At 45.0% G+C, this 22,126-nt stretch overlaps 2 protein-coding genes across 7 annotated transcripts in view; both read left to right on the top strand.

Moving 5' to 3' along the window:
* Positions 1-25: 25 nt before the first annotated feature.
* On the top strand, positions 26-18,084 carry SAG (S-antigen visual arrestin). Of its 3 annotated transcripts, XM_009089246.4 has the most exons (16): positions 26-2,539; positions 3,717-3,884; positions 4,432-4,492; positions 4,579-4,623; positions 4,903-5,096; positions 5,884-5,943; positions 7,034-7,101; positions 7,283-7,418; positions 7,734-7,818; positions 9,030-9,102; positions 10,122-10,259; positions 10,554-10,631; positions 11,528-11,551; positions 11,970-12,034; positions 17,318-17,327; positions 17,969-18,084. In XM_009089246.4, the coding sequence occupies exons 2-16, from the start codon at positions 3,786-3,788 to the stop codon at positions 18,060-18,062; spliced, it is 1,230 nt and encodes a 409-aa protein (XP_009087494.1). In that variant the 5' UTR covers positions 26-2,539; positions 3,717-3,785; the 3' UTR covers positions 18,063-18,084. The 3 variants fall into 3 exon arrangements, with proteins under 3 accessions (XP_009087494.1, XP_009087495.1, XP_018768642.1); XM_009089247.4 differs by lacking the exon at positions 17,318-17,327; XM_018913097.3 differs by lacking the exons at positions 11,528-11,551; positions 17,318-17,327.
* The window catches only part of DGKD (diacylglycerol kinase delta), a 68,584-nt gene continuing 58,440 nt past the window's right edge, over positions 11,983-22,126 (top strand). For 3 of the 4 annotated variants that reach the window (XR_007778248.1, XM_030227226.2, XM_009089244.4), the window contains exon 1: positions 21,118-21,290. Coding sequence is in view for 2 of the 4 variants with exons in the window: in XM_030227226.2 (XP_030083086.1) it covers positions 21,141-21,290 (150 nt within the window). In the remaining 2 variants the exon portion in view is untranslated. Of the gene's footprint in view, positions 12,035-21,117; positions 21,291-22,126 lie in introns of those variants that run through there. The other variant, XM_030227229.2, reaches the window with a different exon arrangement.

Here is a 22,126-nt window from a genome sequence, read left to right as displayed (position 1 = left end):
CCATTTTCCTGGTGAATTGTGGAATTTGGTATCGAGGGGGAAAAAGGATAATGCTCTTAGCTTGGGACTAGATGTCCTGCAGGTGCAGCCTGGGCTTGCACTGTCTCAGTAGTCATGCCTTGAGACTGAAGAAGGTCTTGCCTCATTGAACAAGTGCCTCTGTCTCTGTCCATGAAAGGTTGATGTATTGTTGGATGTTTTAAACTACTGAACTGAGGAAATCAAGATCTGTATTTCAAACACTGTTAAAAATAGGTGTCTTTTCCTGCTGTGAGGCTTTGACTGCTAGCTTGTCAAGTTTTTAAGACAGGAATAGGAGTTGCACATTTCTTTAAAAACACAAAAACCCTGTTGAAGATGTTGCTCTGGATCCAGCTTCGGAGTGATGAAGCAAAATCTTCAGCTCTTCAGTGCACAAATTTCATAACCAGTAGCTGTCACTGACCACCCTCTGTTTTTCATAAGAAAATAAGCTTTTATTCAGCTGATGGATGTGAGAACTGTAGCAAAAATGGAAAGCTGGCATTCTGAACAGTTTCTAAGGGCAAGGTATTTTTTCTTCTACCTGTTGCGGTGGCATGTGGTCCTTGAAAAGGCACCTGCCATGAGTCCAGGTGACCTTGGTTACTGCAGGAAAGCAGATCACAAAGTGGCAAGTCAGCATGATGAAAGATTATTGGGAGATTAGCATAATAAAAACTGCAGGCTCTGCTGAGGAGGATCAGAATGGGTTTAGGATGTTTATAATTTAGACTGCTGCACTTGTGTTTTTGTAGAGCGTGGACCCATCTTACCCAAAGGGCTTTGTTAGGCCCATTGATGCTGTTATGAAGCAGGTTAATAATGTTGAAGGATAAAAGCCAGCTAGCTAAATCCTTAAGCATTTTAGATTAAGGTTCCTTAGTACCAAGGTGTGAAAGAAATTCTAATGAGCAATTTTAGCTTTTCTTTTTTCCTATATTTTGATTACTTTTATTGCCTCCTTTTCTGCTTCAGCCTGCAGAGAAAAGAAGAGCAAATGAAGGAAGGAACCTACAGTGCAGAGGTGGTGGTAGCAGTTTTGCTGCCAGAGGTGGAACTGCCCTTCAAGTGGATTTTGGGGGTGGGTTGGGCATCTTTTTCTGGATTAAGGGTGCACTAGGAGCTTGTGTTACAGAGAAGCTTGTTTCCAAGATCCTCTGAAGATGTCTGCAGTGGTACATGTACCAACAGGAATGCTCATCCTCTCCTGGAGAACTAATAACCCTACAGTGGCTGCAGCACAGACTCGTACAAAACCACCTCCCTCCCTTTTGCTTTTGCCAAGTGTGACGGAATTTCATCTTGGGGTTTCTTCCTTACTTCCTACAATAAGGACCTGGCTTCCCTTCTGCAGCACAAGCATGTGTGAATTTCTGTGGTTCCAGCCTGGCTGGTTTGTGTTTGCCAGAGTTGATTAGACAGAGTAGTGATTAAGCTCTCCAAATAATCCACCTCCAGTTGATAAAATGTTGCTGGAACCCTGAAGGAGCTGAGGAACATTGGTTTTGTCATTCATTTTTTTGAGTAATTTGTGTAGCCCTGGCCACTATATTCAGGCAAATGTCAGTGATTGTGAAAAGCAAGCTTGATCTGTGGCTTGCAAGGTTGCTTGAGCTGGAGGGAGCTATTAGGCTGGCAAGTGGACAGGATATCATGTGATCCTTGTAATCAAATGAACAGATGCAGCCAGAGGAAAGCTACAGCTGTTCCTGCAGCTCACAAGCCGAAAGTTAACATATACTATTGTGCAAAATACCAGGGCCAAATTCACTGTTGGCAGGGGGAAGCTACTCTTGGAAGATTAAGGAACGGCAAAGCTGAAGTTAATTGAAATATCTGTGTTTCTTAAATCCCTGATGTGCTTTTGTAAGTAAATTGAAGAGGGGATTGCACAAGCCAGCAGTGTATTGTTTTGCATCAGCGTGTCAGTTGGCTGCTGGTGAAGCAGTAATAGATAAATTGCTTAGTGATCATGAGAACAGGGCATTGTTCTCAGTGTTTGACAGGCCATCAAAATGCCATTTTAGTGTTTTATAAACTCCCATTTTCAAAAAGGCTCTTGTCTGCTCAGTTTCTTACCAGGCTGCATGTCTTGCAGCCCTAGGAAGGAGGCGATAGATCTTTAGAATAAACTGCATTCAGTAGCTGTCCTGTGCTACGTAAGTCTGCAAAACATGTGAACAGGATGTTGTAGACGTCTTCACTGACTACCTGAGTGTCCTTAAGTAATGCTTTGTTGTTGCTGACTTAACGACTTCCCAGCTGAATCTTAGCCCAGGTACAATATTTGCTCTTGCAGAGGGATTAATTATTGAAATCCTGGATGGACGCAACTGGAGACGAGCTTTCAAATCCCCTACAAATTGTCTTCCTTGCTTGTGAAGAGGGCAGTAATTCCCTCTGGTAGATGCAAAGAAGCATAGGACCCAGCTGCCTTGGAAAATTCATCTTTCTTCAATAATTTAGAAGTTCCCATCACTGTCCGTGGAAGCTCCTGTGCCACTTGGAACACAGCAAGGTATTTAATGTTATTTGCTGGTGTGTCTGTTTGAGTCTACAGCATGTCTAGTCAGCAACAAATACTAGTCTGGGCTTGAAAAACCTACTTAATGAAAATAGAAATGCTTACATGTGTATGGTCTGTTTCTAATGTCTGCCTTACACTTTTTCAGCTTTCCAAGAAGCCCAATGTTTCCTTTTTCTACGGTTTGTTCTCTGCAAATAGGCTCTAGAAAGGGTTTTACTCTTGAAGCAGTTTTAAAATGGGAAAACAAGCTGAGAAATAGAATTGGAGCAAATTGCAAGGACAGTCATACTCCATCAGAGCTGGGGTCTGTCTAACACAGTGCTCTCGTTCACACAGCTCTGATGGCGAGGAGTGTAAGGACAAGATGGTGCCTGTGTGGCATCATCCTGTCCTGATGCTGCTCTTCTGCTTCAGAATCTTACAGGGTTAAGGTTGCTTCTGGATCCTTGTCCAACAGCTGCCAAAAGCCTTTTTCCCTGTGAATGTGTCTAATCCTGTGATTCAATTAATATTGGGATTACCAGAGCCACCTTGAATCTTCTGTTAACTGGGGAAATGCTTCACCTTATTTTAAATTTGCTGTCTAATCATTAACTGGATGCTATTTTGTGACTTACAACAGAATAAAAAGTTAATGTCTCTACTTCGTGCCACTTAGGTTTTTTGGACTTCTCTCTCTGGATATCTCTTGTGCCCTTGTGGTCTCCCCTTTCTCTTCTTCTCTTCTTTTTTCCACTGCTTCTCTTATTTTCCCCCCATTCTCTTCCCCCCTGCTCTTTTCTCTCCCTCCTTATTTTTCTCCTCCTGAAGAATTTTTATTCCATATTTTTTATTCCGTATGTTTTCCCCTCAGGTGCAAGCTGTTCCCTACCTCTAAGTATAATTGTTGCCTTTCTGGGCAGGTGGCTGGACTGTTCTATCCTTATGGTGTATTCTGGTTTGAGCTCAGTGCTGCTCTGCCCATAATGGATTGCACTGGGTTCTGGTTGAGGAAAATGTAACAGCACAGATGAGTTCTTATCTGGGGATTGGTCTGAGTCTTTATCAGCACAAACCACTTTGGTAGCTATTAGACAGAGCCACCATTTGGATGTGTGAGGGGGTCTGAAACAGCACAGGGGTACAGTGCTTTACCTACTGCTTTATCTCATCCACCTATTTTTCCCAGGCATCTGGCACAGGATATTTTGGGACAGAAAAGCTTCATTCAACCACAGTCACATCCCTGTCTTTGACCATGAGCTGCCCTGAATCTCAAAAGACTGGGATTGGTGGGAAGAATGCTGATTCTCCTCAAAAGCAAGTTATCTTCAGAAAAAGCACCCGTGACAAAGCTGTGAGTACAGTAATAATGTGCTTATTTTGGTTTGAGTTTTACCTGTAGTCAAGACTGAAGATTTATTAGAAAGCTTCTTCCTGTCCCCTTCATTTTTTCCTTAAGAAGGAGCGTGAGCCATATTACTACTAGGTTTGAGGAGATGATGTAAATAGTTTTTAGGGCAAACTTTTCTTGTGTTATAATACAAGAGAAGGCAGCTCACCTCACTCTCCTCCTGCATTGTACTTCTATTGGATTCATTGTCTTTCCAACCTGACAGCACCAAAAATCTTTAAATCTACACTTCTTTATCCCATGCACTAGTATTTGTGTTGTACCTTTGGGAGTTGGTCTAGATCAGGTTTTCAGTTCTGATGTCCTGCCTGTGAATAATCCTGTTGAGTCTGGTGGGGGTTGCATGTTTGCTGGAAAAAAGTAAATATCCCATTTAAAATGGAATTGTTCTGACCTCTGCAAAATTTATAGCTCTCTGATGTGTGTGTCCCCCTCCCCTCAACAACCACAAACATTTTACAGTTCAATTGTGGTCATCCTCTCCCCACAGCTGACCATCTACCTGGGAAAGCGGGACTACATTGACAACATAGGGAATGTAGAACCTGTAGGTAAGTCCAAGAGGTTATGTGCTGTTCTTCCTGCTCTCAGCCCTGCTTTTATCTATGTTAATCTTAATTTTTTCCCTTTCTTTCAGATGGTGTTGTATTGGTGGATCCTGCTATTATCAAGGGGAAGAAAGGTTTGAGATTTTATGCAATGTGTTTCTCAGAAATTGTTTGTCTTTCTGAGTGAGATGCTAAGGTAGAGCCTTTGAAGGGTACAAGTGTAACTCTCTGCCTCAGTGAATGGGCTTCTTATCAATGCAGTGTTTGTTGTTGCACGTGGGAACAGTACTCACTGGGTTATGCAAGTGTTGAAATGAGTTCCCATGTCTCCCTGAGGCAGGAGGTGTCCCCATCCCAGCCTGGCTTCACCCTTTTCCTGCTGCCTGTTTCACCTGTCCTGTGCTTCTTCCCAGTGTTTGTGTCCCTGACCTGCGTGTTCCGCTATGGCCAGGAGGACATCGACGTGATTGGCCTCACCTTCCGCCGGGACCTGTTCTTCTCCAGGGTCCAGGTGTACCCACCTGCAGACAAGCCAGAGTCTCTCACCCTCTTGCAGGAATCTCTGCTAAAGAAGCTGGGGAAAAATGCTTATCCCTTTTTCTTTACAGTAAGTATTTCAGAAGAGCCTCTGATTCTCTTCTTGTCTGTAGTTACCAGGCTGTTGAGGCCTGGTGATGGACTGAAGATGGGAATTTGTAGTGAATTCATGTTCTGCAAGTTCCAATTTTGAGTGACAGGCGGTGTTATCAATGGTTTTCTTTCTTCTTGCAATCCTGAGAGGAAAAGTGCAAGAAGAGCCTAATTGTGCAGTGATCACACCACTGTGACACACTGTGACAAACACTTGTGATTCTTCTACCTCTGGTAGATGCTTCTTTGCATCTACCAGAGGTAGAAGAATCACAAGTGTTTTCTTAAAAAAGGCAAGAGAATTTGCAGTGGCTTTATGCTAGCAACAGCCCCATGTATTCTTGCCTTCCCATTCCTGAGGGGCTGGAATCCTTTTTGCCATTGCCCAGTGCCAAATCCTTTTCCTTTAAAAACTTTGGATCAAATAAGGAGATGAAAAGGTCTTTGACAGCTGATGACAAATGACAGCTGAGTGCCAGATTCTAACAGGAAATCCTTCCAGTGCTGTCAATCATATGTCTGTCTTAGTATTCCTGAGGAAGATTCACATTGTGCATGGACTCTTTTTTTCTTCCTTGACTTTTTAATATTTTTGGAGGAAAGGGATTTGTTCATACAAGGCAAGTATACTAGCCAGAATTCCAAAGGGTTATGGGATTACAATGAGTGACCCTTTGTTTTCAGGACTGCTATTGGCAGCAGTATGTTACCTAAAACATCTGTGTACTATTGGTTTGGGGCATTTCCTCTTCTTCTTCCCACAGTTTCCAGATTACCTGCCTTGCTCAGTCTGTCTGCAGCCTGCACCTCGTGATGTTGATAAGGTAAGGCCAGTGGGACACTTGTGCTTATTGTGGTTAAGGAAAGTTAGATGGGAAAAAAACATGGGAATTTGTTTAGCTTGAGAGTAGGAGAAGGTGATACTGATTTTACAAATGACAAGAACTTAGGGCTACAAGTATGTGTCACAGCATTGGAGTTGAAATCCTCAGAATAAGAAAGGGAATCCAAACAAATAGCAGCAAGACTACAAAATATGCAGTGTTGTAGCTTCTTTAAGACTATCACATGATTTGTGGTTTGGCTGCACATAAAATGATTGTGGCTGTGAGGCTACATGAAAGAAAAGGAGACAGAGTGCCTAAAATCTCACAGATTGCTATAAATAACATATGTTGAAACCTGCCCTGAATTAAATGCAGAGAAGAGCTGGCTTGTACGTATGAGTAAACAGAACAAAAACCCTGTAGTAAAAGTCACTAACTAATTATATGTTCTGCAAGGTTTCTGATACTGTTAAAAATATTCCTTTTATACTTGACTGGATGTTTGTCTGGACAGCAGAACTAGGCAATCAGCCGGGCAAAGTGGGATGAGGGTCGTTAGAATCTAGTGCAAAAAGGATAACCTGTCTTTAAAGCCAGGGAATTCTATTCTAGCAAAAATGTCTCTGTAGAGAATTAGCTGGGACTCACAGGTGCCCCATGATGCTATAAACCTCTTAAAGCAAAGGTTAGCTTTGCATGATCACTTCCACTCCTTAGATGCTGCTCTTGGCATTACAAAGTCACCTCAGAAATTCAGTTCAGAAACCCAGGGTGGGCCAGAGAGTGTAGCACACTGGTCAGTCTTATGATGTGACCTTTCCAGCACTGGTCTCACAGGAAGCCTTTCAGGAGCAGGGATGTCATCTCTCAGAGGCTGGGATTAGGTCTCATTTATCAGAAGCACTGGAGGACAGGTGAATGTGCCAACACCAGTTGTCAGGGATGTCTGTGACAGTGGTGGGAGGCCAGAATAATTTGCAGCTGGCAGGAGTCTGCCAAATTCTGGTGTGCAGAAAGATATGAAGCATCTGCAGATGTTCCTGTCTTCTGATCCTGATTTCACAGCTGTCCTTTCTCTGTCTGGCAGACTTGTGGGGTGGACTTTGAGGTGAAAGCTTTCTCAACAGAAAATGTGGAAGAGAGAATTCATAGGAGGTAACAGGATGTGTCTCTCTTCAGCTTTGCCTTAAGGGGATGGGTGGTCCAGTGATGCACCTGGGTTGTTTGTTCAGCTTTGCCCCCTTGTCAGTGACTTCCTGGGTGTAAGCACATGGGAATGCAGAACTGTCTCTGCCAAGCACTGGGTGTCACCATGCTGTCCTCTGCTCCTTCCCAGGAACTCTGCACGTCTGCTGATCCGTAAGGTGCAGTATGCTCCAGAGAGCCCAGGACCCCAGCCTTGTGCAGAGACCACCTGGCAATTCTTCATGTCCAACAAGCCCCTGCACCTGAAAGCCTGCCTCAGTAAAGAGGTGAGGGGGCATTTGCCTGGGGCTGGGGGTTGTGGTATCTGCAGGCCAATGGGCATTTGCTGCTTTCCCAGCTGAGACTGACTTGTCCCAGCACTCAAGGGCTCTAATGTAATTTCTATCAGTGGCTACTGCTAGGAGTGGTTGGCGCCCTACCAAACACATTTGAAGTCATTGAGGGAGGGGGAAGTCATGAATCACTGGGAGGGGGTCATTTCCCCTGTCTGGCCTCTGTGAGGTGTAATCTGGGGGAACTAGAGGGGTTAGGGCTTGGAAGAAGTCCCCTGGCTGGATTTCTGAGCATCACATTCCTTCTAGGTATACTACCATGGTGAGCCCATTCCAGTCACTGTCACCATCAACAACAACACAGACAAAACAGTGAAAAAGATCAAAGTCCAGGGTATGTTTTTACTGTTGTTTGAGATTCTTTGAGTGTAATAGATCTGAAAGAGAGACAGAACTTAGTGCTTGTAACAGTTTAAGAAGGCAGTTGGGTATATCAGGGATTTGTTCCTCCCCACTGTGTGTTGCTGTTTCTTTGCTGTTCGTCAAATGGAGTGCTGTAGCTTTTCTCCTGATTCCTGTAGTTACTTGTATGTCCTAATTTCAGGCACCAGATTTTCCCCTCTAGAAAAAGAGAAGGGGTCTGGCTCTGCAGTGGGCAATACAGGTCTGGGAAAAGTGGAGGAAATGCATCCTTATTGGGAGGTCAGTGGGAAGAGCTCCCTGTCAGTGTGATGCTCCTGCTAACTGTGAATGTGCCTAGATAACATACAGCTTTGCCTGGTGTTCCAGAAACCTCTGGCAGTGTGAGAAACTCTGCCAGCAACAGTGTTGTTCCTCCTGAGGAAGCTGAGGGCAGAGGCTGAGCTTCATTGCTGTGCCAGTGTTTTATATGTGACACTACATGTTTTCATCCCACAAGCTCCAAGCTGGGGAAGACACTCTGAAAGACAAAGGATGGGATAGAGAAAAGAAGGCAGGGAGAGAACAAAATGGCTGAGGCTCCTACAGAACTATAGCAGAGAAAGGTGTTTCACTGCCAGTCTGGGATGTCCTGTGATACCCAAATATTTTTAGGCTCTTTTTTATGCCTCTGTTAGGCTTAAAAAGACCTTGTTGGTCCAGGGTTCTCTCCTCTTCAGTGTTTCAGTCAGAATTCCCCTGGGATTTTTTGTGTAGGATTGAAGAACATAAGCCATTTCTTATCCCAGACTCTGTGCTGATGCTGTCTCCTGAATGCCCATGCATGGGCTGTAGGCACACGAGATATCAGGACCAAAGATAAAAGCAGACCCAAACTGAGAAGGAAGAGGGACATCTTTATAGTGGAAAGAGAGGATCCCAGGAGAAACTGTGTGTTATTGACTTTCTGTTGTCTCCAAATCAAGGCCAGGTGCCTTTCAGGGAAGACAGACTTTAGCCATTGGTGTGCTGTTGGTCTCTGGTCAGGTCAGGCTTTCTGTCCTGATGGTCCCTTCAGGCTCTAAATGGATGGGATTTTCTGCTTTCTTCACCATGTTTCCCATTCCTGGGACGTGTGCGACGGCAGCTGTGTTGTTTGCGGTGCGTGCACACACCTGAGTGTCTGCTTTCTTCTTTCTCCCTCAGTGGAGCAGGTGGCCAATGTGGTGCTGTACTCCAGTGACTTCTACACCAAAGTGGTGGCTGCTGAGGAAGCACAGTGAGTGAATGCTCCTGCTCCTTCACACTCTTTTCATTGCCCTCATCATCAGTGATGAGAGGTTCTCAAACTACAGTCTGGCAGTCTCCTGCTGTTACAGTTTTCTCTTCTTACCTTGTGTGTGCCACACCACTCATAGTCTTTAGATGCAGCTGGTCCCCTTTTCCCAGAGCAGCAGAGATCCTCATGTTTTTTCAGGGAATGGGGATGTTGCAGAAGAGGTTTGAGGAGTAATTATCTGCTAGATGAGCTTAGTGGTGGCAGCGAAAGGTTCCCAATTGCTGGAAATCTTTAAATAGAGATGCAAAACTTTTCTGAAAGGTGCTACTGTTTGACTGGAAGTCGTGGACACTCTTGCCTTAGCAAGAGCATTTAATTTGGTTTCTTCTGACCTGACAAAGCCCACAGAAGCCTTGAGTCTGTAGATGTTATAGAGAGCCACTTGCTTCTTCTTGCTGTACTGGCAGTACAGCTCTGAACCTCACACCGTGAGGAGGGTTCAGCATACCCAGGTACTTTATATTTGTCTGGTGTTCTGCTCTGTAGCTTAGGGACATGTTTTCCATTTAGTATTGGTATTCTCAACTAGGATTCATTTTGTCCAAATTCAGAGCTTTGCAGCTCAGAGGGTGTGGCCTCAAGCTGCACTAGGGGAGGTGTAGATTAGATATTAGGAAAAATCAATGTAGCACTTAGGGACATGGTTCACTGGTGGCCTTGGCAGTGTTGGGGTAGTGGTTGGACTTGATAATCTTAAAGGGCTTTTCCAACCTAAACTATTCCATTATTCTGTGGTTTTGACCTAATTTTCTGCCTTAATGTGAAATTAGGCATTTTTTATAAGTGCTTGTTTTTCTCTGTTGATTAGAAATTGAACTTTGCTGACTAGATTAGAGGTGGACAACTGAATTTGCACAGATAAATTCCTCTTCTTTTGGGCGGCTTTGTAATCTGTTTGGAACTTCTCCTAGTTGGGTGTGTAACAAACCACAATGTATCACTTCCCTTCTTATTTTCAGTGAAAAGGTGCAGCCAAACAGTAGCCTGACCAAGACACTGACAGTTCTGCCCTTGCTTGCAAATAACCGGGAGACACGGGAAATAGCTCTGGATGGAAAACTGAAGGATGAGGACACCAACTTGGCTTCTAGTACCATGTGAGTGGAGTTTTAAATGGCCCCAGGTAACAGGAGAGTTATAGAGAAGAGGGGAGCATGGAGGAGACACTTTCCTCAGGACTTTGTTGTGCCTGGATGGATACATGTGGCACCATTACTAAAGCCATCATGTTCCTTCAGGGTGAAAAGGGATCACAGATCTGGAGAGGTATTGGCTGTACCTGAGGCTTGCCTGCCCTCCCACTTCCAGGATGTTCCCCCTAGTTCTTGCTCCAGGTGTGTGTTGTTGCTATACTGCTGTGCCACCTCACCCTGCTCTGTTTCCTCTGGCAGCATTAAGGATGGAATAGACAAGACAGTGATGGGGATTCTGGTTTCCTACAAGATCAAAGTGAAGCTCACAGTTCCAGGGTAAGTGTAACACACTTTTTGCTACATCTGCCTGGAGTTAAGGGAGGGGAGTGTGTTTGTCATTGATGGGTGAGGAGAGACCAGAACAGTCCACTCCAAGAGAAAGGGCACATGTTATAGGATATGAAGCTCCCTGTAAAGCATAAATTGCCTGGAAAACAGTCTTGGCCTATCCATAGAACTTGTCCTGAGCCAAACCTTTGGTGTTACTCTCCTTAGATACCATATAACTTCATGGTTGATGTAGGAACCTCTGGTTTGCATTGCAATTTTTGTTTCAAAGCTATAAGCTATTTTGTGAGAAGTGAGGTGAAACTTTGTGTGAACCTTTTATGTTGGCATTGTTGTTCTCCCAGAGCAGAAGGTGAAAACATCTGCCCGAGAGTCATAAATACTGTAGCTCAGGTTCTGTACTCCGCCAGTACAGAACCTTTCTGGGTGTCTGGGTAAAGCTGATGTTATCAACATGAGTTAAATCCAGGATACAGTGCAAAAAAAAGGACCAGGATAGTGACTCTCAGTTGATGCTAGTCACTCTTTACCTTTGTAGTTCATTTATCTATGTTTTATTCTAGTATAAAAATGCATCAAAGAGTTGCCTAAGGTGTGATAAAATGCCTCCTGCTTTTTGTGGTCATCCACTTGCCTTTTGGCTCTTGGAAAAGGAGCCATGCCTAACACTTGGTCAGGAGTTCGAAAACTTGGACTCTTTGTCCATGGGAATGACATGAAAAAGTAAGGCTACCTTTTTTAAAAAGAACTTCAGTTGAATTTGTGGCAAGTAGAGAACAGTACATGAGGAAAGTGATTTCAGTAGTCCACCAATTAAACAGCACTTTTTGGAGCACCAGAATAGAGAGACATTAAATACTTTTACTCCTTGTTTTCTTTTGTAGCATACTGGGAGACCTCACTTCCAGGTAATTGTCATCTTCCTTTTCAGACCATGCAGTCCTAGTTGTTAGTTAATCTCTTTATACTCTTTTTTTAATTGCCATTCTCACCTCTCTAAAAAAAACCTGTCACTTAAGCTGTAAGAAGCAAGTAGTTTGTGCTTCTCCTGTGAAAATGAAGCTATTACAAAAATATCTTTTGATTTTATATACATGCAAGTACATTCAGCACACAATAAACCCAGTCTATGTAAGTGAATATGCCTGGGATATTTGTGGAGAAATTTGAGCTTCACTTTTTTTGAGAGGAAAATTATGATTAGAAAAATACAAAAGAATGGGTGAAGCTGGAGCTGAGGGCTCAGGCTGGCCTAAGGAGGAAGGAGGCTGAACCAGGTATGTGTGTGGAGCTGTGGATCTGATGCATTCTTTCTTCTCCCTGAAGTGAAGTGGGCACAGAGCTGCCATTTCGTCTCATGCACCCCAAACCTGAGGAAAAGAACCCAGCAGGTCAGTTACACCTGGTTTTTGCCTTTGTTCAATAACAGGCTCTGGTGAAATCTTACCACTGTAAGGCTTAGAGTGATTTGTGCTACAGGAAGCCTTCAGAGCCTACAAGGCTCCAGTATGGAGCTGTTCTGTGTGTTTGTGCATCTATATATGTGTGTGTGTGTATGTCTCAACCTCCAGGCACTAAATAACAGAGAGCAGGGATGCAAAGATAGGAGAAAATGGAAAAGAGTCATGTTCCCTTTCATCTTTCATGTATGAAGTCACAGTTCAGACAACAGGGGTTTGAGGAAGCTCTGCACAGTTAAATCCTATGACTGCAGTGTAAAATATTCTATATGAAGCTGTCAGCAATTCCCAGCCGGATTGCAGTATAAGCAAAAAATAAAAAATCTGACACAGAAAATACCTAACACTCATGAGCATTGTACAAAGCCAAAATACTTTTAAGCAAAGTGAAGAGGTGATAAAACTACTGATGATTCTTGAGTCCCTGTTACCTTGATGTGGCATTTGCCATGGTATCTGTGATGTGGCCTTCTTGATCAGTGGTTATCCAAGACCAACATCTCTTCAATGTTAGGTCTCTGTGTGGAAGGGAGGGACCTCTGTAACAGTGTGAGGAGCAAGCCTTACCCAGGCATCTTGAGGCTTGGGATCAGATGCCAAAACCACAGGCTGTCAGAGCATCCTCCCACTTCCTCAGGCCCTGGCTGGCTCTGTTCACCAGCGGTGAGCACCAGGATTGCAAGGTGCTCACACCAAATCAGAAGCTCCTGTACAGCATCTGAAGCCTCTCTTGACCACTGGACACACCAGCCCTTTCCTGCTGGGGCTGTTACAGATGAGCTGTCTTGTCCTACTCTCTATACTGGGACAAAGTTTAGTGGGTTTCAAACAAAAGCCATGGCTGCTTTTGTGCTCTTTTTTATTTTTTTTTTCTTTTCATTTTCTCTTTGTGCCCAAACTGACTTAAAGCTGCTGTTTCTAAAACATGAAACTTTGACATGAAACTGACAGTGGAACCTTTGAGAAGAGTTATCCTGAGATAAATGCTTTGGTCTATACTGGAAGTATTAGAAAGGAGTGACTTGAGTCCTTACTGTGTGAAGTTGTTGGAGGAATCAAGTGTGAGCAATGAGAAGAGAGCTGGTGATCCATTCCACATTCAGATGCTCTGGTTGGGAATCAGGCTTTGCTAATTGTGTATATGCTGGAGTGGGCAAAGGTAGCTTTTATCTCTCCTGTGATAGTTGCACTACAGGAAGCTAATTTTCCCTGGGAAAGGCCCTGCTGTGAGCAGTGCCAGGACATTCTCTTGGCACAGAAGTGGTGGAGGCTGGGATGGCACTGGTGATCCCAGGAGTGTGGCTGGTGAGGGCCATCTAGTGCCTCTGGGCAGCTCAGGAGCTTTCATGAACACCAAGGAAAGCTTGAAAACTTCTAACAAGGCTCATCCAAAGGTTTAGGCAACTGTAAAGAATTTTACATTTTTATTACATGACTTTTTTGGTGTTAAAAACGCCAACAACCCATTTTTATTACTTTATACTTTTGGCAGAAGCATTTGTAATATGAAGAAAAATGGAAGTCAGCAATTCTCCCTCCTAAGATCATTTCAGAGGAGGGATGATGTACTCCTTTATACAGTACACTCAAAAGGATGTGAGCAGAGGACTTTACCAGGAAAATGGAGACCTGCAGTATTTCTCAGATCACTTCCCCCAGCACATCCTCTTGCCAGAGGCACAGCCCACATGTTGTTTGCTACATCAAAAGTCTTCTAGGAGCCTGCTGTCAGAAGTGTCAGCTATGTTCCATGCATTTTGTACAGATGGAAATACCAGGTTTCTTATAAACCAAAAAAAAAAAATGCAGGTAATTTCAGGAGCTGTCCCCTGGGAAAGCCCTGCAAATGGTTAACACAGGAAATAAATGCTTTTTCTTAAAAACAGATACTCTTAACACAACAGAAAATTCCTCTGAAGCCTGAATAGCTGACTTGAAAACTGTGCTGGAATGTGATATCTGAACTTATTACAGGGAATAAAACAGTCTCCCATATGAAGCTGGTAAACTGAAACACTTTTCAGCTTTATTGGTTGGTAGTTTTCCATGCACTGTGCTTCATCACTTTTCCCAGTTGCACGTTCAGGCTTTTAAAATTTTTTCTTCTACCACTTTAGCTCATGAACTCTGAGAAACATAACGTGCTTCATTAGTGAAATGCCATCTAATTTGGAATCAAGCAAATCCAGGCTTAATTGCAGAGATGGAGCTTCAACAAACAGTGTTTGGAATCTCGAAGGTCCCAAAAAATGGAATTTGTTGGCTTGTTCAGCAGCCTCTGCAGTGAGTGTAGGCAGAGGTGCATGCACAGAGAGTTTTGAGATCACTCCTTATCTTCTTTTTCCATTCCCTTTTGTTTTTATTGATGAGTCAGTAGTGACCAGTTTGCCTATTGCACCTTCCTGCTCACTTGACTGTCTTAAGGCACAGCTGGAAGAACAGAAAGAAGTCAGAGGAGCCATCTTAAGGAGTTAAAACTGGAGTGGGATTAAAAAATGCCACATATTGTGATTTATTTTGCAGTGGGGGAATATCCTTTTCTCTAGCCAAGGTGATTTATGGCAGAACTAAAATGAATAGCATCAATGCATTTAATCATGCTGGGCTGACTGGAGTACAGGGCACCTCAGAAACATAAGCTTCCCAAGAACATGAGGTAATTTTTTCAGGGCCAAGCCAGGGCAAGTTTGAGCAAGTGCTGTGTGCTCTGTTTCACAGCAGATGGCTTTGCCCTCTCCAGCTGTCTGTGAGCAAGCTCTGAAGCATTCATCACTCAGTAAACAGCAGGTCTGTCACAGTGCATGGCTATTGCAGATCACTTGATCTTTCTTCCGTGTGCCTGCAGGAGACAGAAAAGAAGCAGCTCTCTACCTTTCCTTCCCTGTGTTTATTGCTTCCTTCTCTTGATCTTCTGCTAGGCCAGGATTTGCATGTTTCATGTGTGCTGGTTTTGTGACTGTTTTGGACCCATGTGGTTCACATGTGGTTATTTTTAGGCAAAGCAGCTCCTGTCACATTGGCAGTCTGTCTGTTCTGCCTGTTGACAAAAAAAAGTGTAAGGATCTGTTTCTTTTAAAGATAAATTCAAACTGGGCTGTGTCTCTTCATGCTTCCAAGACCTTTCCTGGTCAGCAGTTAGCCCAGAAGTTCCTGCTGAGCTTTCCTCAAGGCTGTGGTCTCAGCATGAATTCTTTGGTGTGGGGTTTTCCTGACAATCTTCTGATGTTTTACGTTTTGTGGGCCTATGTCTTGGACACTGGCCTTTGTTTTGGCTGTTGTTCAACAAATGGTAATTTATCTGCTCCCTGATTAAACTTGCACAAAAGGGCTGTTTTCAAGAAACCCAGGAATGCTTTGTCCTTCTAACAGTAAAGTAAAGGAATACTTTCCTTGTTTTGGTATTGTGACTTTCAGAAATTAGGACATTTTGAAGCACTGAATGTCTTAGAAAATAACAAAACCCACTCTCTTTTTCTTTTCTCCCCCATCAAGTTAAGAGAGGTTAAAAGAAAGTTTATACTGAAAATTACCACATGTTATGACTTGAATTATATGGAATAATTTCTGTGGCTGCATAATAAAAGATTCCAGAAAACCCTCCCCTGAGAGGACGATGGTATTCTGGACCCTCATCAATCCCCCTCCCATCCCAACCCTCAAAACAATTGATGGAATGCTAATTAAAAGAAGCAAAATTCTACCCAATTTCTGAGAATTTTTCAATATTATAATATTAAATAAGCCACGGGACAGCCAGAAAACTCTGGAGTGGACCTAACTCCTGCTAGCATGCAATTGGAGCATGTTGGAGTTAGTGTTACAGCCTGAAGGTGCAGTGGTGCATCTTTGAATGTAATCTTCCATCTGAGGTACATTATAAGCACTACTCTGCTGCCACATTACCTATGTATTGACTCAGTAATCATTTATCTGACAGTTAAGTATATGTATGCCCAATTGAAACAATACCTATTTCCCCCCTCACTCCATTTTGTAAAATCAGTTTCAGATCACTAGTGGGATCTTGCTCAGCTTCACCCACATCTGATATCACTGTTCCCATAGTAATGAAAGTACCTCCAAGAGGGGAAAGAGAGCAGACTAAAGGAGAAAAAATGGAATGAGAATGATGCTTTATATGTTGGAAATTTTAGAAGTTCTAAGTGTTTCATTTTAAATCCATGTCAATCAAGCATACATGCCCTGAGACTTTCCAGACTTGATCTTGGCTTCTGTCCTGGTCTGGAGAGATTCCATCAGGAGTGTCTTTACATGAGCCATCCTTTGAGGCATTTTGGCTGGAGTGGCCCCCTTTGGCATACTTTTAATGCTGACTTTTCCAGCAGTGTGTGTTGTGGATGGGAAGTCTCCATCTGAGTTATCCAGTCACTGAAGTGCCCCAGATTTTTGCTTCTGTAGAACAAGGGTGCTTTGCTCCCTGACCCAAAGCCATGAGAAATAAGTAAGTTAAGTGACTATGCCTTCCTAAAATAACTGAGAACAATAAAATCCCTGCAAATACAGTCTCCTGCTTATTTTAGGCTGTGCTGAAACAGCTTTTCAAGGAGTTCTGCTAGTAATCAGGATTTGTTATAGTGTGGTTAGGAAAGATCCCACTAAAGAAACACAAATGCCAAAAGACTTGAAACCATTTTTAGGGCAAGATGAAATCAGGAGTGTTGCTCCAAAAGCCTTGACCCATCTGCTGAGAGATCCCTGAGGTGTTTCTGTACTTTGACCTCTAATTTTAATGTCTTCAGGTTTATTGAACAAAAGCATTGTCTTCTCATCTAAGTCTAAGCTGACTTCTTCAGTCACAGTGATAGAGCAGTTAAAGGTGACATCATGTCATGCAAGCACTGTCAGCTCAGAGTCCAGGTGTGTGCACAGATGTCTCTCACAGCTGTGACCATGAGCAAGTGTTGATGGGAAAATCTGTCTTTGTTCCTCAGCCCTTCAGATAGCTTGGGCAGCGTTGCTGGAATGTTTTTCCATTTGAGAGATCGAGATTTGCCTCATTAGGTGTAGTTAGGCACATTTTGAGACTTTCTGGAATTCTACTTGTACTGCTGCAAATCCTGCTTCTTGTCACTGCTCTGACTTGTCAGTCTGTACGTTTTTTGCATTAAACATTTTGCAAGTGTTTTAGCAATCTTCTGTTCTGACTACCCGGTGTGTCTCTTTTCCTCCTTTGCTGCATGCTTGTGACTGCAGGGAAGGATGGGTAAGTTTCTTTTAGTATTTCACATTCTAGCTACACTTGTGCATTGACTCTTTTTAAAACTCCTCTAAACTATCCAAAAATCCCCAGCTTAAAATTCAAAGTGAGCAAGTTACTGTGGCCTGACAGATGACTGCTCTGAGTTAAACAGCAGTGAATATGTGAAGATAGATTAAGAGATCGTGTTTTGCCTGACAGCACAAACACACCCAGGAGGGAAGTGTTTGTGCTTTAATAAAGCTGGAAGTGTAAGGAACTTATTAGGTTTGACCATGTGCCTCTATTTTAGTATATAAGGAATAAGGGTGAAATGTTTCACATTTTATTCCTGGACAAAGCCCCTTGCAAGCTCTAGGCTGTTCAGCTAGCTGATAAATATGTATCTGGAATGGACATGATTCAGTACAAATGAAAAACATCCTCAGTTTGTGCCTTGACTTGCTCAATCAGCTGCTTTTCATTTTAGCTAGAATAGCACCAGTGAAGATGGTGCCTGTGGGAATGTGAACCAAATCACTTTGACACAAAGGAAACACTTCCAGTCTGTTCTGGGCTTCTCTCTTCATCCTGTGTGTTGCCTACAGCCTACTGGTGTAAAAATAGGGTAACATCATTTTGAAGGGCCTGTGTTTCTTTCATTGCAGTGAAGCAGAGCTTGTATTTGAGGAGTTTGCTCGTCAGAAGCTAAAAAATACACCTGATGAAGAGGACAAGAATTCACCCTCAACTGATGAGTGATTAAAAGAACAGGCTGACAAAGGAGCTGTGTTGTCTGGCTTCAATTACAAATGTAGGACTAAGTTTCTAGTAATCTGCATGTTCTCAGTTCATACATGGTCTTCCAGGGATCAGCCCTGAGGTCAGTGGACATGACATCAGGAATCTCTATTGCTTATTACAAGATTCACCTTGAATGGGGCAAACACAACACCTGGTTCTTACTCAAGCTACCAGAGGATGACAGGACATCTGCCATATCATGACTTCTGCTTTCAGGGCTGCCTAGTAAAATGGTTGGTTGCTTTCAGCACTGGTGAGAGCTTCAATGAGGGTTTATGCAGCCTGCCTGGACTTATTCAGTGTCAGAGTCTGTGACTTTGAAGTGCCAGTGAACAAAATCCTAGCCTGGAAGGCTGGCTTGCAGTCATGGGTGATTCATCAAAGTTTCTCAGCAGACTGTGCAAAACTGATTTTATTTCCTTTTGGTTGCTTTTGCATTGATGCTTTACCAAATTCAGCCAGTGAATTTTTTCAGTGTTTGCACTGTCCCCATGTGGCTTTTACATTTGCTTTCTGTACCATTAAAAGTCTCACAAGTTGTCTCCCACACCATTGACAATGCTGATACACAGTATTAGCTTTCTAGCAACATGCTTAATAACCATGGTATTAAAGATGAGATAAATGTGCACTGTCAGTGAATTGCTTAAAGCTCCCTATATGGAATGCCAAACAGAAATACAAGTCCAGACAGAGTCTGTATTTAATCTAGTTTCCTGTAGGCAACTGCTTCAAAAGAAGGTGCAGGAAAATTAAGGAGGAAATTATGGCGCAGCCTTCCCTGAGGAGCCTTTCCCAACATCCATCTGCCAGCAGTTGGTTTATGCTCTAAGAAATGAGATTGCATTCTGCAAACTTTGTTTTCTCTTGTTGATCTGGATATTCTCATTATCCATGTAAATGTCAGATATTTTCCTGAATCTCATGTAAGTTTTTGCTGAAGTGAGTTGCATCAGCTAATTACATTTTGCATGTAAAACCAACTGTGTTTTATTTTTCTTATTTTTGCTTTAAATCTGCTTTTCAGTGTCCCTGGTTTAAATTTCCCTGGAAAGTTGGAATGCAAGGCCCACATTTATTAATATAGACTTACCCACCCTACACTCTGCAAAACAGAATCAAGAACTTCACACTTATATCTCTTTGCTTCTGTAAACTGGTGTTGATTAAGATGCTGGGAGCAGTTAATTAAGACCACAGCTGACTTCAGAGTTCCATCAGTGCTCTCCCCTAACATACCTGTTCCTCAGTGCTGTCCATTAGTCACAGGTGTCTCACCTTAGCTTCAGTTGCAAGAGGCACAATGTTTGCTCTGCACTGAGTGTTTTGCTGCTAAAGGAACCTGGCCAGTTCCAGGTGTTTGTGATCAGGATAATTTCTGTGTGATTTCAGCTTTGGGGGAGGGTCAATCATTTGCACCTGGATGTCTGGGAAGGCTTTTCCCTGGTATTTTTATTAGTCTTTTGTTGGTGGCTCGAGAACACACAGAAGATCCAGTAAGTCAAAGAAATTACTGGTTCTGAATATGCTGGAGAGCAGGAGTTTAGAAAATCCTTTTAAGATCTAAGAGAAGGAGGGGGAACAGGTCTTACTTCAAAGTGTATCTTTCTCCACAAAGGTGTTTCCTTCAGTGTTTCTGGCTACTAGACCTGTAAGTATGGGACCAGTAAACTCAGAGATCTGATTTTTTTTTTTTTTTAATTTCTTATATGTCAGCTTTGTGAGGGGCTTCTGTTGCTGCCTGACTTTCCTCTCAAATTCACCTGTGGTGATGACTAATGTAAGCTAAGTGGAACTAAAATCACAGTGCACTCGGTTGTACAGTGGGGAGGAAATGGCTGTTAAATGGTTATTAAATCTGTTCTTTTGTCCCGGCATGGGAAAGCACTTTGAGATGCTATTTGTTCAGCTCATGCTGGTCATTTACTCAGAGAGCAGTGAGGGTTTTCTGCTGGTTCCCTGTCCTGCAGGACAAGCTGGACATTCCTCTGGCCCTTCAGCCAGCCGATGCTGACTTCTGTCAGCAGAAAATAGGTCTCTAGCTAGAACTGTTTGCCTTTTATCTTCCCTTTCTTCTGGTTCTGGTGTTATGTTGATCTACCGAGTCAGACCCGAGGCCTGCTCCTCCTGTTTACCGCTGGCGGAGAGCAGATCCAGTTTCCTGACTCGGCGGTTTTGATGTGGCGGGACTGTGTTTGTAAAGAGCTCGCCAGCTCCCGGAGAGGGATGCGCTCCGGAAGCGATGGCATCTCTGGACCTGCTGTGTTCAAAGACAACTCGGAGCAAATACATGACAGAACGGGTTTCGTGACAGACGCTTTCCCCTCGCATATCTCCGTGAGATCCCAGGGGCAGCACTACACTGCCCGTGGCTGATGGGTGTTAGAGAGGCGGGAGAAAGTTACCTGGCATTGGGAATGGAGTGGGGCCGGCCTGGGGGTGCTGCGGGCCCGGGAGCGGCCCGGCCTCAGCGCCCCTGCAGTGCCCTTCGGGGCGGGGGCTGCACGGCAGGTGGAGGCTGGGCCGCAGGGTGTGCTCGCAGCATGCCATTAAATCCTGGGAGCACGGGGAGAGCTTTGGGAGGGGCTGTCCAGGGAGGAGGTGGTGTGCTCCTCCGTGGAGGTGTTCGAGGAATGACGGAACGTGGCACTCAATGCTCTGGTCTGGTTGACAAGGTGGTGGTCGGTTATGAGTCGGACTCGATGATGTCAGAGGTCTTTTCCAACCCGAATGACTTTGTGATTCTGGGCTGCAGTAGCCACGAAGAATGGGGACCGTGGTCCCGGCTGCCGGGCTCGCCTCAGCGGGGAGGGCTGCGCTGAACACCTTTGTCCAGGCTCCAAGGAGCTACGGCCGGGCCGTTGCGATCGGCGCTCGGGCGGTTCGCAGGGAGCCGCGAAGGGGCAGGGCGGCCGGGCCCGGCCCCTCCCGCCTCTCCGCCTCCGCCGCCGCCGCTATGTGACGCGGCCGCCGCTGGGGGGCGCCGCGCGCGCGGGGCCGGTAGGGGGCGCCGGGCGCGCCGCCGGTCCGTGCAGCATGGCGGCGGCGGGGGCTGAGCAGACACAGCCAGAGCCGGCCGCCGGCGCCGCGCCCGAGGAGTCGTCGGACAGCGAGCCGGAGCAGGAGCCCGGCTCCCTGCAGAAGCTCATCCGTAAAGTCTCGACGTCCGGGCAGATCCGCCAGAAGGTGCGTGCGGGGGGAGGGGGCCGCGGGCAGGGCCTCGGGGTCCTGGCGGCGCTGCGGCCGGCGCTGCCTCCGCGTTACGCTCGGTGCCGCCGCCTCTCCCTCCCGTCCGGCACGGTCTGTGGCTCCGCCAGCCCGGGCCGCCGCTTTGGGACTTGCCAGAGACCCCCGAAGCTTCCCCCTGGGGCCTGCCACCGAGCCCGTCCCTCAGGGAGCCGCCGGCGATCCTCCACACATCCCACTCCTCTCCCCTCACAACGACCCCTCAGGGGTCTGGCTGTGACCACCTCACATCCGCCAAGGCGCCCCTTAGGGACTCGGCCATTTCCCCCCTTTCCCCCTGTTGGCTGGAAGATCTTTAATTATAACAAATATTGTCTGTGTTAGAAAGGTTTATTTATCCCGTCGTTTTCGGTGACAGCCCAACCACCCCTCCGGGTCCTGCTGGCGACCTCCAGCCCCCACCGCAGAGACCCCCTGACCACACCCCCTACAGCTTTCCAGGCACTTGTGAAACCCCAAATCCCCCTCAGGGATCCCCATAATGAACTGTTTCTCAGGTGCCCGTTAACAGCTGCCCCCTAAATGCCCTTCAGTATCTGCCAGACAGATGTGTCCCACAGACTGCCCTCAGTGGCTCCTGGAGTTGCCCCCGGTGCCTCTCTGAACCTCTCCAGTTCCCCTCCCCAGTAGCCCACCTTAGGCCACCTTCTTCCCAGTGTCCAGGTTCAGACCTCTCAGGGAGCTTTACCCAGCTCAGTGAGCAGTGTATGCAGGCTCAGCAGGACCCTGTCTTCTTTCCTTCCTTACCCTCTTTCCTTGTAATATTTTATTGGAGT

The sequence above is a fragment of the Serinus canaria genome, chromosome 9, assembly GCF_022539315.1.
Source record: "Serinus canaria isolate serCan28SL12 chromosome 9, serCan2020, whole genome shotgun sequence".
Taxonomy (NCBI): domain Eukaryota; kingdom Metazoa; phylum Chordata; class Aves; order Passeriformes; family Fringillidae; genus Serinus; species Serinus canaria.
The sequence above is the reverse complement of the archived record's forward strand: the minus strand, read 5'-3'. Positions and strand labels throughout refer to the sequence as shown.

Coding starts and splice junctions, on each gene's coding strand:
- SAG (XM_009089246.4), top strand. CDS start 3,786: ATGAGCTGCCCTGAATCTCAAAAGACTGGGATTGGTGGGAAGAATGCT. Junction 9,103..10,121: donor GTGGCTGCTGAGGAAGCACA/GTGAGTGAATGC, acceptor TCTTATTTTCAG/TGAAAAGGTGCAGCCAAACA. Junction 10,260..10,553: donor AACTTGGCTTCTAGTACCAT/GTGAGTGGAGTT, acceptor TTCCTCTGGCAG/CATTAAGGATGGAATAGACA.